A 19392-nucleotide genomic window follows, 5' to 3' on the forward strand; every position below is an offset into this window, starting at 1 on the left:
AGTCTAGACCTGGATTGCAAAAAAAGGCAACAATCCCAAGTTAGTATTTTACTTACCCTTCCTTATGTTTAAAGTGCTTAAAAGCTAAGTTTAGAACTTCATGAACTAAGGGATCAGGTACAGGATGAACAGGAATCTAGAATTTAAAAAAATTATCAAGTAAGTAAGAGTTAAATTATTGGTTTTTTATGAGTATTCTCATCAATTCAACTAATTAAATCAATAATCAATCTTAATTTTCATGGGATTATTACTAATCTGTCAATCTTCCTTTTTTCTGAGAATCTCGTTTTCTCTAAGAATTTGGTTACTCATCAAATTTCACAAGCTCTAAATTTAAGAATATTAGCTTCATAATCACAAATCACTAAACTATGGACTATGCAGTGGGAAAAGCAATAGTTGTTACTGTTATTACTGCTTAATAGTTACTGTCAGAAAACTAAAAAGACATGTACACCTCCCTGTAATACTTACAGAAAAGCACCTTTGTAATGAGTCAGCCCTACATTTCATATAGCCCAATTTCGAACTATCATGAAAATGGTCACAAGGGACACTATCTTTTCTGACAATCTTAAACTATTTACAGACTTATTATTAAAAACCTGACATTTAAATATCCTCATTTCAACTCTAAAAAAGTATATGCTAGTTCCTATTATGTAAAACAAATTTTAAAAATTTAAACCAGTAATAAAAGCCCTACTCCTCCACCACATATAATCACTATTAACAACTTCATGTACATCCTTCCAGACTTTTTCCTACACATCCTCACATGCATGCGTGCATTCCTTAGTTTTACTTAACCGAATAATGTATCTTTCCATGTCAGTATTTAGAGCTCCTCCTTATACTTTCTAACAACCACAAAATACTCAATATGTATATATCACAATTTGAGGAGCCCCCTATTAATGAACATTTCAATCCAGATTTTCAATATTCAAGTAGTACTACAATAAACATCTTGTGCATTTAACATTATATACTTGTAGAGTTCCACAGGAAAGACTCTGAAAGAAGGAACTGCTGGGTTAAAGAGTTTACAAGTCATTGCTAACACATATTCTAGTTCTACAAAGTCATCCTTCAGTATATACGGTGCATTGGTTCCAGGACCCCCTGTGATACCAAAATCTGCAGACGCTCAAGTTCCTGATATAAAATGGTGTAGTATTTGCATATAACACTATGTACATCCTCCTATACACTTTAAATCATCTCTATCTAGATTACTTATAGTATGTAACACAATGTAAATGTTACATAAATAGTTGTTATACTGTATTTTCTATTATTTTTTATTATTGTATTGTTATTTATATATATTGTTTTAATTTTTAATTTTCGTGTGTACCTACCAGGTGTATATATTTATGGGGTATTTTTATATTTTTGATCCAAGGTTGGCTGAATCCATGGATATAGAACTCACAGATATGAAGGCCCTGACTGTGTGGGTCTATTTTTGAGCTCTCCATTTTGTTCTATCAATCAATTTGTATGTGTCTATACCAAAATCATACCACCTTATTAATTACTAAAGCTTAATAATAAGTTCTCATATCTAGTAGTGCAGGTCCTCTCCTTACTTTTCTTCAGAGATAGCTTGGCTATTCTTGGCCCATTGTTCTTCCGTATTCCATTTAGAGTCACCTTTTCAAGTTCTATAAAAACTGTTAGGATTTTTATTAGAGCTGCAACGAATCTATAAAACAATTTGAAGTAACTGTATTTTTATATATTTATGTGAAATAATTTTGAGTAATATTTTCTAATTTTCTGGTTTTGTGCTTTGACAAAGAGATACTTGATTTCACTAATCATAAGGAGAATGAAAATCTTCAAGATATCATTTTATACCTATTTGATGGGAAAAAAATTAAGTCTGAAAATACCAAATAGTAGAGAGAATATAAAAAAGTGAGGTTTTGTATATATTGTTGCAAAGCAGCATACAATCTAGTGAAGGAGATCAGCTATGTCACCCCACAATATATTATTTGGCATGCAGATTATTTTGAGCTAAAGGCAATTGAGAAAGAGCAGATGCAGGAAAAGTTTCCTCTACAATCCTTACTAAACAACCATTACATTCCATTAGTTTTCCGCATATATTTACCTTCCCACAATTTTATTGTTTCTTAGAAGCCCAAACCTTTTTCCTTTGTCTTGTCACTACTCTACAACTTATCACTCTCTGTTAAAATGGTATATATTCCAGTCTGTACCTGAATCTTTGGGGAAAAAAAAAAAAGTGTATTAATTCTTGGATCTTTGCATATTTTCTTCGAGGCTTCCATGTGCATTCGTAATAAACCTTTTGACCCTGGTAATCTTTCTCTTGTCAGTTCAGTTTGTAGAGCCCCAGGCGCTAAATCCAAGAAGTCAGAGCAAAAAGTTTTTTCCTCCCCTATACAGTAATTCTTGTGTATCTACGGTTTTGCTTCCTGTGGTTTACCCAAGGTCAACCATGGTTTGAAAATACTAAGACTGTGTGTGTGTGTGTGTGTGTGTGTGTGTGTGTGTGTGTGTGTGACACCACATGCATACAGTTTTATTACAGTATATTGTTATAACTGTTCTATTTTTATTTATTTATTTTTTGAGACAGTCTTGCTCTGTCGCCCAGGCTGGATAGAGTGCAGTGGCGTGATCTCTGCTCACTGCAAGCTCCACCTCTTGGGTTCATGCCATTCTCCTGCCTCAGCCTCCCGAGTAGCTGGGACTACAGGTGCCCACCACCACGCCTGGCTAATTTTTTTTTTTTTGTATTTTTAGTAGAGATGGGGTTTCACCATGTTAACCAAGATGGTCTCAATCTCCTGACCTCGTGATCCACCTGCCTTGGCCTCCCAAAGTGCTGGGATTATAGGCGTTAGCCACCGCACCCGGCCAACTGTTCTATTTTATTATTAGTTATTGTTGTAAATCTTTTGCTGTGCCTGGTTTATGAATTAAACTTTATTATGAGTATGTATGTATATGAAGAAACATAATACAGGCTTAGTATCCCCTATCTGAAATGCTTGGGACCAGAACTGTTTTGGATTTCTGATTTTCTTAAATTCTGGAATATTCACATATACATAATGAACTATCTTGGAGATAAGATCCAAATCTAATCACAAAATGTGTTTGTTTCATATACACCTTATACACACAGCTTGAAGGTAATTTTATAAAATATGTTAAATAATTTTGTGCATGAAACAAAGTTTTGACTGTGTTTGACTGCAACCCATCACATGAGGTCAGGTGTATAATTTTCCACTTGTAGTGTCATGTTGGTGCTCAAAAAGCTTTGGATTTGGGGACATTTCAGATTAGGGATGCTCAACCTGTATATACAGGGTTTGATATTATCCATAATTTCAGGCACCAACTAGGAGTGCTGGAACATATCCCCTGAGAATAAAGGCAGACTACTATATTTGCTTCAGTTATGACTGAAGTTTAACAATGACAGCTAGCGACAACACTCAGCCATGCTATGTGCTCTTTGTTGCCACCCTACTACCACCATCAACATTTTCTATGTTTATAACACTTGTAACAGTCTTACAAGACACAGGTATACCTCCTACTTTACAGATGAGGGAAATGAAATTCAGAGGTTGCTGTGTACTTCTCTAGAATATACTATGTCCCTAGATTCTGATATATGAAAATGCATTTGAGGCTGGGCACGGTGGCTCACGCCTGTAATCCCAACACTCTGGGAGGCTGAGGCGGGTGGATCATCCGAGGTCAGGAGTTCCAGACCAGCCTGGCCAACATGGTGAAACTTCGTCTCCACTAAAAATATAAAAATTAGCTGGGCGTGGTAGCACGTGCCTGTAATCCCAGCTACTCGGGAGGCTGAGGCAGGAGAATTGCTTAAACCCAAGAGGTGGAGGTTGCAATGAGCTGAAATTGTGCCACTGTACTCCTGCATGGGCGACAGAGAGTGACTCCATCCAAAAAAAAAAGGCATTTGAATAAATAAAACGAATCAGCAGAAAACTTTGGTCTTCCCATATTACTGCCAGGAAAGAAAGAGAAACACAGAGAAGTAAAAGAAGAAATACATCTTATCTTTAATTTTAATTAAAAATATATAAGTTCTGCTGAGACAGAGTTCGAGGTGTGATAAAAAATACATAACATAAGTTCTAAAAATTTTACTTTAAGAATGAACATTATCAGAACACAGACATCCTCAAAGTCCCTATTTCTCCCCTTATTTTCAGTAGTTAAAAAAAAAAATTCTCAAACTGAATTTCCAAAGAAGAAAGAGAAAAGAATCTCATTTTGGGTGACAAAGAAAACATTCTACTTTCATGGAGTAATATCTCCATCTTTATTTAGCATCAAGAATTTCTAAGATCTTGTCATCAGTGTGATTTTAGAAGCGGCTCTAATTCTACTTCAATATGCAAGAAAATCTAGTAGAAACTACAGTAACAGGCTGGGTGCAATGGCTCACGCCTGTAATCCCTGCACTTTGGGAGGCCGAGGCAAGCGGATCACCTGAGGTCAGGAGTTTGAGACTAGCCTGACCAACATGGTGAAACCCCATCTCTTCTAAAAATACAAAAATTAGCCAGGCTTAGTGGCGTGCACCTGTAGCCGCAGCTTCTCGGGAGGCTGAGGCAGGAGAACTGCTTGAATCAGGGAGGCGGAGGTTGCAATGAGCCAAGATTGCGCCATTGCACTCCATCCTGGGCAACGGAGTGAGACTCCATCTCAAAAAAAAAAAAGAAAAAAGAAAAGAAACTATAATAACAAATACTCAGGTTTATTTCAAGGCTATTTCCACTACCACTGCCAAAAATTTAATGCTTTTATCACATTATGAAAGTAAAGAACAAAAGACTAGCTTAAGATAGTGTGAAGTTGGACTAGCCCATTCATTAGCTAAATGACCAATTCTCAGCACCAAGGAGTGTAAACATCACACGATAGCAGAATGACAAATCACCTCCCATGTGGACCTTTGGGACTGCTCATCAATATCTAAAATGCTATTAAGTCTGAAAATGCAAATAATCTACTCCGTATACATAAAAGATATCACCACCTTCTGATACTTCACAATAATATGAATAAAACCAAGCCAAGAGCTTGAAATGGCTCACAAACTAGGTTTCTCAACTTCTTGTTTTAAAGAATGAACATATGACTAAAATTCAATATTAAAAAGAGTATTGCTTCAAACTTTATAAATGTGATATTGCTGTTTAAACATGCTTTTATCATGGATCTAAGCCCTTTGGTACAAACATACTATTTTAGTTGGGCATTACCCTAAATTTATTCTAATGACTTTTTTAGAAAAGCAAAATTAGTTCTCTATTATCTGGAATTAATTTTGTTTCCAAGGTGAATCCCACTACTTAATTTCATCATATTTACATTAGCTCTTCGGCTAACTTGTTACAATAAAAACTTTCATTCAATTTTATAAAATACTGGCCATTCCCACTATTCACAAAAGCAAAGACTTGGAACCAACCCAAAAGCCCATCAATGATAAACTGGAGAAAGAAAATGTGGCACATATACACCATGGAATACTTTGCAGCCATAAAAAAGGATGAGTTCATGTCCTTTGCAGGGACATGGATGAAGCTGGAAACCATCATTCTCAGCAAACTAACACAAGAACAGAAAACCAAACACTGCATGTTCTCACTCATAAACGGGAGTTGAACAATGAGAACACATGGACACAGGGAGGGGAACATCACACACTGGGGCCTGTCAGGGGGTGGGGAGCTAGGGGAGGGACAGCATTAGAAGAAATACCTAATGTAGCTGACGGGTTGATGGGTGCAGCAAACCATCATGCCATGTGTATACCTATGTAACAAACCTGCATGTGCTGCACAGGTACCCCAGCACTTAAAGTACAATAATAAAAAAAAAAATACTGGCCATTTCACCTAATGTATCACATATTTTACCAATGAGAATTAAGTTTATTTTTATCATTAAAGAGAAAATTTGGAGTAAAATAAATGAATTTGCTTTATAATCTTCAGCATATCACTACAATTAAGAACATTTCTTCACCTGTAAAGTGAAAATAATAGATAATATGTATTGAGGACTTTCCATGCATCAGGCATTATTATATCTAATTCTTATGATTCTACAAAAATGATATTATACATTTTTATAGAGGAAGGAAGAGTCAGGGATAATAACTTGCCCAAAGTTACAAAGCAAGCAAGAGAGCTGGCATATTAATAGTACTTGCCATGGCCATCTCCCAGGGTTTATTACAATGATCAGTTAGCACAAAGGATATAGAGTCCTTCATACATTTTGAAGAGTTCCAAACATGTGATTATTAAGAGACAAAACAAATTATTCAAGAAACAAATAATTTCTAATACATGAGGTCAAAGTCTAACCTATAAGGAATATTTACTCCCCAAGACTGAAACAACCATGTATCAACACTTCAATCCTCTGTAGACTGTGCACTTCATCACAATAAACCTGAATCACATTTTAATATAGGTGTATTATAGGGGGCAAAAGTAAAAGTCCTATTAAATTGTAGATATATTACATTGTTTACTCTCTGGATCTATTAAACCTCATGTTATTCTGACAGAAGAAAATTGGGTTAGTTAGTGGTGATATTTCAGAAAGCTCTATTGATTTTTACATCATTTTCTCTAGTTTTATTAGAGAAGCTACAAAGACTTGCCTTTTACCAGGGGGAATAATCCCTACACAGGATTTTGGATGTATCTATGTTCTTGGTGAGATACATATAAATATATGTATTTTTTGATGAGTGCATTTAAATTAGCGTATGGGAATAATAGTAACAGAGGGGAAGAAGTAAGCAGAAAGGATACTATAAGTTGGAATACTATGGTGACAGATCCAAAGACAAAGATTAGCTATCAAGGCCACTGTATTTCTTTTTCACTTTGAGTCCATGTGAACCTTGGGTCAGAAATGCTTTTGTGCAGTGCAGTGAATGTGAACAATGAGTCCACCAAAGAAAAAAAAAAAAGATTTTTTTTTTTTTTTAAAGAGACAGGGTCTTGCACTGTCACCCAGGCTGGAGTACAGTGGTGCAATCATAGCTCACTGTAACCTCAAATCCCTAGGCTCAGGTGATCCTCCTGCCTCAGCGTCCAGAGTAGCTATGCCTACAGGCACATACCACCACACCCAGATAATTTTTTAATTTTTTAATATTTTGTAGAGATGGGGTCCCCACTGCTAAAAAAAAGTGTTATGTTTATAGATTTTTTTTTTTTTTTTCCTACATGAAGACCTATCTGGACTGTGTTAAAAGAGAAGGAGGAGGGCTACAAAGGCAACAAGGAGGGGAAGAGGACAGGGAGGATGAGGGGGAAGAGATGGGAAAAACGCCTCCACAGGGTTGCCTGTGAATTGTACTTCTGAAGCCAGTGCAATTGGGCAACTTTAGGTTGAGGAGCGAGACTGACATCTAAGAAAAGGTTGCTATGGGAAATGAACGAAGGAGGAAGGCACAATGGGGCCAGGTCACTGGTGTTCCTGAATGCCAGTGTAGGGAGTCTGCTATTTCTCTGGCTGGAGGAAGAAACCCTATACTGTTTAAGCAAAAAAGTACAAATACTGGTTACCAATCTACTTAAATGAAATACATTTAGCACACAAGATACACCAGGGATAAATCACAATGAGCAGTAGTCAGAGTCCATTGCTGAGCTGTGGCCATTTCCAGTCCTTAGCTCTTCCTAAAGTTACTGCTGCCTTAAGGTCTTAGTATCTCAGTTAAACCAAGAGATCACAGAAGTCAAATTTGGCTTGTTAGCACGACTCCCAGAGGAGATTTCTTTCCTACCGCTACCAAAAAACTTTTATGAAATGCATACATTAAAGTGATTTAACCTTTAATTAACTCATCTATTTTACATATTTAAAATTATGTTTATTTGCAGATTTCAGAGTACCAAATAACTGTCTTTTCATATTCCTTGTAAAAACAAAAGCTAAATAAAACTGATTATACAATTCAAGTACTTTTATACTATGAGAAAAACAGACTGTCAATTAATTTTATATCTTGTATTTGCTGTTTGTCACATATTCCTTTCTATGTAACAAAAACAAAACTCCCTGCCCAAATGTGTCATATCCAAAATATGACTCTGACCTTTAGGTTTCCTAACTTGTTTCAAAAGAATACAATGTTCATGCCTGGAAATACATAGATCATCCTTGAATGATATAACTTTAAAGACCGTGATCTTTAAAAAAAAAAAAAAAAAAAAAAAAGCTTTCAAATTCAGCACAGGCATTTATACTGATCTGGAGTAGTAAAAATACTAAGACTATACCTGACACTATATTATATATTCATATCTTAACTGTGTATCTATCCCATTCAAGTGCAAGCTCATGAGTTTATTGCCTAAAACAGTGCCAGCACACAGTAGGCATTCTAATATTCATTGAATGAATAAACATTCCTAACTTATTATCTGAAGTATTCTCACTTGACTGAAAAACATTTGCACATGACAATTCGGTACCCTTATCAAATCACCCCATGCCTCTACTAAAAGTGCACAATTATTACATGTTAGAATGCAGGCTTGGGGGCTTAGAGGAGAAATAAAGTGGAATAAGGGACTGAAGTAGCTGAATGGCAGGCAAACTACATTTACAGCTAAAAGTCAATATTAACACAATTTCCATTCAGCTCCATTTTGCTAACAAGATTTTATATCTTGGATAAGCATACAAAGGTAAAAAATAGAGGAGATGACAGATAGGTACAGGGCAGGAAAGCCCCAGGCAACTGAAAGAAGTATAATGAAATTACAGGAATTTAATTTACATGGGCTAAAATTCTAGACACAGCATCTTAAAGTAACTGAAACGCGAAGGCACAGTAAGCAACAAATGAGGAATACAGACTTTGCAGAAATAAAAGAGCTTACCTGCTTTAGAACTTCAACTAAAACTAAACAAAAAATGAAGTCTACTGCTAAGTCCCTCCTTTCAAGAAGATAATCTCTTTCACGTTGCTGTTCATCCCTGAAACAAGAACCCAAAATTAGTACTGCATTAAGATTATAACTTTAAAAATACCTATTAGTTAGTAGCTCATGTCGCTTACTGTTTTCCTACTATGTAAAATGTGCTACAGCAATTGTTAATGTGAAGGTTTTTGTTTTTTATTTTTGTCTTTTTGGTTTGAGACAGGGTCTCGTTCTGTCACCCAGGCTGGAGTGCAATGCTGCAAACATGGCCCACCGCAGCTTCAACCTCCTGGGTTCATGTGATCCTCCCACCCCAAGTATCTAGACTACAGGCAAGCGCCACCATGCCCAGCTAATTTTGTTTATTTTTTCTAGAGAAGGGATCTCCCTATATTGCCCAGACTGGTCTCAAATTCCTGGGTTCAAGTGATCCTCCTGCCTGAGCCTCCTAAAGCAGATTACAAGCATAAGTCACAGTGCCCAGCCTGAAGCTTTTTAATAATCCAACATATGCATAAACATGTTTTTATGTTCTTTCCCTTTTTATATACTGGGTGTTTATTCAGAGTTCACTATTACATCTGTTAGCATTTAAACCTAACCTAAAAGAATTAGTAAGAAGAAGAAAAGTATTTTAAATTTCATTTAGAAAATGTAGCATTGTTCCATATTTGATTACTAGTTTTTTGTTAAGAACTGAAACAAAAGAACTGAAAATACAGTACAAGGTATCCTTCTCACAAATTTAAGTTGAAAAATCACAAGTGGCATCTACTGAAGTCCAACACTAAACCATGGACAATCACCTGAACACACGTGGCTCTTACATGCATGACAAGATCATCCTGGGAAATTTGAAAGAGGAGAAAACAAGTTCTAGGAATTGAGCTCCAAGAAGAGTATCATAGTACTATTATAACACAGGGTTTTGGCAGTCTTCCTGTATTACAATAATTGCCTCCCTTCATAAACCCTATGAACAGGAACTTCTTTGAATATTTTCTTAACTTTATGACTATTAAAAGCTCCTCACTGAACTGCTGAAATGGCACTCCTAAATAGGTTTTTGTATTACTAATTTTTGCATGATACCCAGTATGAGTACTGCAGGGCTACATCTAGTTTAACTGGTACCTTCTCTTGAAGGTAGAGTTTATGTGTGAACTATCCTTCTCCCTTACTACCATCTCTGTAACAAAGGTAATCAACGCATTTTGCTTAGGAATCAAACAATAACAACCTTCAGTTGATAACAATATCACCCCTTCATTGGAAATGTGTTAATTCCAGGTGAAACAGTGTAAAATAAAGCACTTACCCCTTAGACTTTGTGCTAGACCGAGGCCTATATTCATAAGATTCATCTTCCGTTCCATTTTGGCGTCTGTACCAGTCAAACAAGGTGCGAAGTAAGGAAGGGAGACAGTGCTCTGCTACTGAGCTCATAGAGCTTATCAACTGAAAACACAAGATATTACCAGAAAATAAATTGTAACACTGAATGTACCACACTCTAAGTTCTATTAGCTATCATTTAGAAATGAATAAACACAGTAACTCAATGCAATAAAGGTGCTTTAAAATTAAAGCAAGGGTCAAGGGTTTAGCCAAGTAATAAAGTTGGCTAAGTTTCACCCACTATTAAACTTTATCCAAATCCACGCAGTTTAGCTCAATGGCTTTCAACCTTTTCCCTGCCTCCATATGCCACTCACACGTGTAAAAACATGCCCATTAGTAACATCCGTAATTAAATACACAGATACCTTTGGGGGAAGCATTACAAATAACATGTATTTTCTGCCCTGGCAACTCCTATGTGTTCATGTGAACAAATGATTCTAAAATGTTGCCACTACATGGATGAAAGACAGAAACAAAGACTACTTTATGTAAGAACTGTGGGGAAAGCTCCAATTTACTATGCTATGACAAAGAGGAGAATTATAATTACTCTGCTATCTGCAAAGTAGCATGTTAGAAACATGTAAACAGTGTGTAAGGCTTAGACTACATAAAAGGACAACATAAATGATAAGTGTACTGTGATGAACAAATGTTACTAAATTTGGGGCATCCTTGAAACGATCTGAATTCTTGGTGAACATCACAGATTCTTTTCATGAATTAATCCAACTTGTCTGGACAGGCTACCATCAGCAGTCCCTAAGGTCACTCTTTATCTTGAGGATCCCAAGAACAATTTTCTCTCTTCACAAAAATTTCTGTATGTGATTCAACCCATTTCTCATAAAATTAATATTCTGAAATCAGTATATAATGGAATATGCTTCACTTTGTTAATTTATTTTAAAAAGTATGGGTTGCAGGATATTCAAGGTCTCTTTTCGTTCCATGACTAGAGCAGGAGTTAGTTACTGAAGAAGATAAATTGACACCTCTGTAAATTGAACATTTAATTTTCCTGTTATTTCATATTCTGCATAAAACCTCATCCAGAAAAAACAGAAAAGAATGAAAGTTTATTTGATTCTGTTGGCTGTTCTCATTTTCATTACTTGTACTCTCCTTTAATAATCCTTTTATTGTAAATTATCATAATTTGACAGGTAAATAGTTTCTAATACAGAAAACTAAGGTAAAAACAAGGTTCTAATTTTATTTAACCATACTTTTAAAAAACCTATATTTTATTAACAATGAACACTATCACTCAGAAGAAATCCCTTGCAATATCTAAAGAAGGAACAATAAAAACCCATCAACTATTGTAAATAAATACAAAACAGTTTATACCACACAGAGCTTTTTACTGTGAGCAGCCTTCCAAAAAAAATCAAGCTATGAGGCACAATCATTTATAGTTTATTAATCATTTACAATAAAAATGGAAATTGTCCTTAAAATGTTGTTTAATCAGATTTCAAATCCTGATTATGGATTGATTAGTGACATGGATTCAAGATGTGAATAATCTAAATAACTTTTGTAGTGGCATGAGACTTGAAAAGCACTGTATAAGGTGATCTTATTATAGTCTTATCGTAACAGAGGTCTTACTGCCCTATTTATGGTTTCTTCTTAGATCAGTGGCTATTTACTAAATGTATGTATCAGAATCACCTAGGAAGCTGTTGTACATACAGGGGCCAGAGCACCACCCTCAGTGATTCTGCTTCAGCAGAACTGGAGTGGATCCAGGAACACAGTATTTTGTTAAGTCTCCACCAAGTAATTCTAACCACTCTTCTTTATTTAGTCAATTAGCCTGATATGAACATTAAACTCTATTTCTGAGATATATAATTTTGGGTAAAGTGTCCCAGGAATACTAGATAGTAAAGAAAGCTAATTTAAATTACTGGTTTTTAAAAATAACCACCATATATTAAAATACTTATAACAAAATTGATCCAACATTTAATCCAAGCAAGAGGAAGAATTAACATTAGAAGATCAGCACAAGAGTTGTTAGACACCGGCATTCTACATGCAGATTGAGAGCCCCACAGAAAAATAAATAAATGTTAAAAGGTAAAATATTATTATGTAAAAAGTGTGGCAATTGATACAGAAGGAAAGACTGAGGGATGTAACTGAAAATGAAAAATGTGAAAGGTACATTAAAGAGATTAACAATGAAAAGCTGTAAGATGCTAAATGAAGTGAAACTAATCACAGCTCATTATACTACTTATTTAAAAAAACTATCAAATCTAGAATGAATTAAGCATACAAGGATATATAGAAATTAAGGAATTCCTTAATATTGAATACATTTGGGCCAGACTATTAGGATGAACACTATTTCCAGGGGAAAAAAAATTCTCCCAAAATTGTCATACCTGATCAAACTGAAGATCTTCACCCCTCTGAAGAGATCTGGACAATAGCTTCTCCTACGATTAAAAAAAAAAAAAGACATTAAAAATTAAAATACAGCACAAATATAAAACATTAGAAATCTTCTACATAATAAACAGTTTAGATTTGTGCGTTTGGTTTTGCTTTTGTTTTCACTTGTTATTAGATTGTTTTAAAGAAAGATAAGCCTCCTCTTTGCCCAAAGTCACATGGTTAATTTAAGTGTGGCTCCAGAGGCAAGGCTCTCACTGTGATACTCTCCATACCAAAGAAAGTGGCTGTGCTCATCATCTCCTTTTGAAACAAGTTTAAGTTTGATAGTTCTTAGATTACAAACTTAAAGTTCAACATAGGTTCTGTTTAGATTCAAGTTTAAAAGTCAACAGCATGTGTTCTTTCTTTCATTCATTCAAGAGTTTACTGAAAAGCAGCCTAGTACAGAGATTATCAGTAGCCAGAGGGCCTTGGTGTGACCTCCGACCTGACTACCACCAAGTGAATGACCATAGGCTGATGCCTTATGGTCTCTGTGCTTCAGTTTTCTTATCTGAAAAAACAAGGTGGTTGTCAAATACTGGTATCAGCAATATGCCTGTTCTGTTTAAAAGCTTGTGGCTTTTAAATATCTGTTCAATACTTAACCTCACTCGTAAGAGAAATATAAGTTAAAAAAAAAACCAAAGAAATACTTTGGGTATAATATATTGTATATACACATTCACTTACATTGGCTAGTAATATAAAGTACCCCTTATATATGTATGTAAAGATATATTCTGTATGTATATATAAAAGAACCATGTGTTTACCAGTGGGGAGAGAAATTTGATAGTTAGAAGAGGTAAAAGTTGGGGCCTGAGGATGGAAAGCTGTTACTGCATAAACTTTTGTGCCAGTTGAACTTGCTTGGTATCACAGAAGCCAAGAAGAAAGAGTATTTCATTAAAAATAAATAGTATATTGCCAGTACAATACTTTCATGAGGTAACCTTCCAGTATGACGACTTCTTATTAATTTAACTGATATCAGGAGAGGGTTCTGATTTAGTGGTATATCTCGCTTCAGCACAGAACAATCTCTCCTATCACATACCAGAATTTTTTTTTAACTTTCCATCTGTTGATTTTTTTACTGAACAAACAAATATTGAGTTCCTTCTATGGGCAAGTAGTATCTACAAAACACAGAAGACGTGGTGGAACTCACTGTGGAAAGCTAAGACCCTCTATCCTTCAACCACTGAGTCCAGAGGGCATAATAGATACTAAAAGTCTCTCTACCCTCTCTCATCTGTATATGTACTCATTCTTGCTTGTATGAAGAAATGCCCCAAAGGGGTCAGTCTAGATCACTGTCTAAAATTAATATAGAAAGATCACCACTGGTACATAAAGAGGCTCCCCCCAGTAGAAAACAGGAGACTGAAGAAATGCACTATGATGCTATCTTGCAATGGGTTGACAGAAAGTGGGAGTAAAGAAAATCTTGGACAAACAAAAGTTAAGATGGACACTGGATATTGTAATGTTAACTTTACATGTCACCTGGACTGGGCCATGGGGTTCCCAGATATTTGATTAAACATTATTCTGGATGTGTCTGTGAGAGTATCTGTGGATGAGATTAACATGTGAATCAGGAGACTGAGTAAAGCAGATTGCCTTCCCCTATGTGGGTAGGTTTCATCTAGTCAGCTGAAGGCCTGAACAGAACAAAAGAGGTGACCTTCCCATGAGTAAGAGGGAACTCCTCCTGCCTGACTGACTTGAGCTAGGACATCAGTCTTTCTCTGCCTACAGATTCAAAGTGAAACGTCAGTTCTTCTTGGGTTTCGAATGTGCTGGCTTTCAGACTAGAACTTATACCATGGGCTCTCCTGGTTCTCAAGCCTCCAAATTCAGACTGGAACTCCACCATTGTTTCTCTTGGGTCCCCTGCTTGCTGACTGCAGATTTTGGGACTTCTGAGCCTCTGAAATCATATGATCCAATTCCTTGTAATCTATAATAAATCAATCTCTCTTTCTACATACATACAAACACACACCCTATTGGTTCCATTTCTCTGGAGAACCCTGAACAATACAAACGTAATTTCTAATTTAATCTCCTCTTTGACCCAAGAAAAGAATATGTCCCAGGGAAAAAATATATACACATTTGCAAAGAGGTGTATAGAAGGACATTCACTATCAATGGAAAAAATGAGAAGCAACATCAATGTACAACAATAAAACTTTGGGTCAATAAGTCATGGTATATTCTTATGCAGTTGGCCTTCCACATCCTTGAGTTATGCATTCATGGATTCAACCAACCTTGGATCAAAAGCAGTAAAAAATAAAATAAAACTGCATCTGTACTGAGCATGTACAGACTTGTGTCATTATTCCCTAAACAATATCGTATAACAACTATTTCTATAGCATTTACATTGCATTATATCTTATAAGCAATCCAGAGATGATTTAAAGTATACGGGAGAATGTGCATAGGTTATATGCAAATACCTTGCCATTTATATAAGGGACTTGACCATTCATGAATTTTGATACCCAAGGGAGGTCTGCCATGTTATATAAGGGACTTGACCATTCATGAATTTTGATATCCAAGGGAGGTCTTGGCACAATCCCCCATGGATACCAAAGGACAACTGTATTAGAATATTGTGTAGTCAGTTAAGTAACAGGTAGACATAAATTTATAGATTGAGCAAAATGTTCTCAATATATGAGTTAAACTAGAGAATAACAGATAAAAGGAAAGAAAGTATGTATATATGGTAGTTAATACACATAAATTTAAAACTCTAGGAATATATATATATATTATACATTAATATGTAAAGCACAATTGTAAGTCATTTTTTCATTATACCATTATTAACTTCATTTTCATTTTCTGAGTTTTCTGCAAAGAACACAGATGACTTGTTCTCATCCTTAAACTCAAGGGTTGCTGCTGGGGTTTCTAGTACTTGGTGGTATCCAGCAAATCCATTTAATTATAGAATACAATATAGCCACGAAAGTTATGGTTACAGAATAAAAGTGTTTTAAAACATTAAAATAACAATATACCTCAACAAAAACCAGGAGGTATGGAGAAGTGAGGTGGTTTAATTTCCTCATTGTCAAATCTGTTTGTCAATAAACCTCTGTGTGTGTGTGTGTGTGTATATGTGTACATGTATATATGTATGCATATGTTTATATTTAACTTTAAAGATATCTTAAGAACTATTCGCTCTGTAACAAAAATATTATCTGAATGTAAAAATTAAATCATTTTCATTTTAGTTTTTTGTTCTGTTAATTTAAACAAAATTAACCAATACAATTAATCAAATTATATCGGCTAATTGATAAACATAATTAATCAAATTAAACAAACCATTATAATTAGTTTAACTTAAAATAACATGTATGATGTAATTCTTTTTGTCAGTCTTTCTACCTACTTGCCTTACTGGCTGCCCCTAACTTACTATATATATTCATAAGAGATGTTTGTGATTATGTTTATAAGTACATAATAGTTGGTTTTTCTGTCGAGACTTTCAGGATGATTTTCTAAACTGTCTGTATCATGTATTTTAATTGAAATTTACATTAAATACATATCACAGAAAAAGTCATTCTCTGAAATAAACAAGAAATATATAGAGATTTATGAAGTTTCTCTATCCAGTAGTCCCAATTTTTTTCTCTCATGTATGATTAATCTTTATGAAAACAAGATCACAAATGTATTTACCACTGAAATATAAAAATTCCCAATCTAACTTAAGAGAATAATGTTTGATTACACCTGAAGCCACATTACCTTTACTTTCTTAATAAGGTGAGATTTGGGGAACATCTTTAGTACTTGGGCCTCTCAGGTTAAGCATATTTGGTCAATTGTCTTGTAGGATAAGACATTTATCTCTAAAATCAAACTGCACACCATTCACATGCAACATGAGGATTCTGTACAATAATATACTAATATATGTTCAGTTAACTAGCTCTAACACTTCAGTGAAACAGTGAGTATGTCCCATAATAAGTCCTGTAGAACACTGTTTCTAAAAGTGACTATACTGAAAAATCTTACCTTTTTTAAAAAGGGATTTTACTGTCCTAATGTGAACTATGTATCTAAGATTGGGGGTGGGGAATACAGTAAGAGGTTTCTTTCTAACTTATTTGACTTATTTGATCCCCTCTTTTCACTGTAAATATTAAGTCTAAAGAGCTTTAATATTTTGAGGACTGCTGATTCAAGTAGTTTATTACTCATGTAGCATATTTATTCAACACAGTTACAGCCAACTAGAAGAAGAAGAGAGAGTGATAAACTTTTCAGAAACACACAGTTGCCTTATGTTTAACATTTATTTGTTTCATAACAAATCCATACTTCCTGAAAGATTTCTGAAGATTTGACATCCTCACAGAGCTTTTCCTGAAGCAGAAAATGGGGGTGGGCTGTTTTTTCCATAAGAACTCAGAAGTGATTTTTGAATGCAAAAGGATATGTTATCCAAAAAAAAAATAAATAAATAAATAAATAAAAACGAACAGAAAACATGAAAAAATATACTACACTAAATATAAATTACTAATCAAGGACTTTGTATTAACTTCTTAGGTTCATTATAGTGTAGTTGAGGATGCCCTAATGCTTGCTCAAGTAGATGTACTGTGTTTCAATATGTAAGTTTTTTTATATTAAAAAACTGTCACCCAGACTGGAGTGCAATGGCACGATCTCGGCTTACTGCAACCTCTGCTTCCTGGGTTTAAGTGATTCTTCTGCCTCACCTCCCCAGTAGCTGGGATTACAGGCGCCTACTACCACGTCCAGCTAGTTTTTGTATTTTTAGTAGAGATGGGGTTTCACCATGTTGGCCAGGCTGGTCTCGAATGCCTGACCTCAGGTGATCAACGCGCTTCAGCCTCCCAAAGTGCTGGGGTTACAGGCGTGAGCCACCGTGCCTGGCCTCAATATATTAGTATTTTTTAACAGACAAACTATTAAAAAACGTTTATTGTCCATGTAACTCATCACAAACAACTAAAAAGTAAAATTATTCTTTACACTAACACATAAATGAATGCAAAGATGTGTGTACAGCAATATGTCCTGTAGCATTTCTTTAAAGCAGCCTCAAACTAGGGTAAGGCCAAAACTGCCTATCAATAGAGACTGATTTAAAACTATATATATAATATTCGACTGTTAGAAAGAATGAGATTAATTTATATTGGCTGATACATAATAATCTCCAATTTAGATTGTTAAAATAAAAATATCTGGGTACAGAAAAATGTGTATTTTATATATATCTCCCCTTCATTTGCGTGTGTGTGTGTGTGTGTGTGTGTGTGTGTGTGTTTAAAGGTGATTTCATATAAGTAAAAAAATAGAACAAAGAATATGAGAGGCTGGGAGGGGTAGGGGAAAGAGAGACACAGAGAGATTTGTTAAAGAATACAAAATTACGACTAGAGTGGGGGGAATAATTTCTAGTGTTCTAGACCACTGCAGGATGACTATAGTAACAATAATACATTATATAGTTTCAAATAGCTATAATAGAAGGAGGATACTGAATGTCCCAACATAAACAAAATGACAAACACTTGAGATGATGGATACGCTAATTAGCCTGGTCTGATCACCATATGTATTACCACATCCCTATGTACTCCCATGAGATCTGCAATTATTATACATCAATTATTTTTAAGATTAAAATTTTTTAAATTTAAAGAATAAAAAGTTTTTAAAGGTGGCAGGTGCTACAGAGATGGATAAGTAACAGACATGAAAAACTGGTAGACTAAAAACTGTTGACAGTGATTAGATGTTTTTATTATATAACCTTTAAAACTATTTCTACTTTTTATAGTATTATTTTCATAGTAATAAAAGTTATGGTAATATTATAATTATAAAATATTATAATACTTTATAATATACTGTATTATAGTGTTATTTTCATAATACTATAAAAAGTATTATTTTTTATAGTAATAATAAAATAATTTTATTTTATTATTGAAAATAATAATTTCAATAATAATTCCAAGGCTCACAATCCTATATTTTATAATTTAATTCTACATATAGTGCATATGTAGGATACCAACAGCAATATGTAGCTTCCAGAGAAAGCAAGAGAAGTTTTGGAAAAATTTTGAAACCATAACAATGACACTGAAATATTTCAGTAATCTGTAATTGGAGATGGCAGGTTGAACACTTGTATAGCCAACCTTCTATCCTAAAACAGAACAGTGAAATAATTTTTATAAGGGCTAAAACAAAAGAACAAAAAGGATGGGAGAGGAGGTGAAAAGCAGATGAAAACCATAACTAATTATCTCACCAAACAACGGTGACTCCTGAGTAAGCAAAGGGGAAAGTCGGCAGTCTGTTCATTCAGTCAGTCATTCACTCATTCGTCCAAATTATTTACTGTGTTCACAGTACGCCAGACATTGTTCTAGGTTCTGGAGATACAGCCATAAAAAAACGGAAAACAACTCGCTCTCTTATAGAGTTAACAGTCTAATTAGAGAGT

At 34.8% G+C, this 19392-nt stretch overlaps 1 protein-coding gene across 6 annotated transcripts in view; it reads right to left on the minus strand.

The window, feature by feature from the left end:
* Positions 1 to 19392, minus strand: part of FRYL (FRY like transcription coactivator) — a 276010-nt gene that overhangs the window by 112143 nt on the left and 144475 nt on the right. For all 6 annotated transcript variants that reach the window (XM_063663636.1, XM_063663634.1, XM_054486860.1 and 3 more), the window contains 4 exons: positions 12797 to 12850; positions 10309 to 10448; positions 8949 to 9045; positions 57 to 136 (listed from right to left, as the gene is read on the minus strand). In XM_063663636.1, coding sequence (XP_063519706.1) covers positions 57 to 136; positions 8949 to 9045; positions 10309 to 10448; positions 12797 to 12850 — 371 coding nt within the window. The remainder of the gene's footprint in view (positions 1 to 56; positions 137 to 8948; positions 9046 to 10308; positions 10449 to 12796; positions 12851 to 19392) is intronic.

Source organism: Pongo pygmaeus, chromosome 3 (genome assembly GCF_028885625.2).
Source record: "Pongo pygmaeus isolate AG05252 chromosome 3, NHGRI_mPonPyg2-v2.0_pri, whole genome shotgun sequence".
Lineage (NCBI taxonomy): Eukaryota > Metazoa > Chordata > Mammalia > Primates > Hominidae > Pongo > Pongo pygmaeus.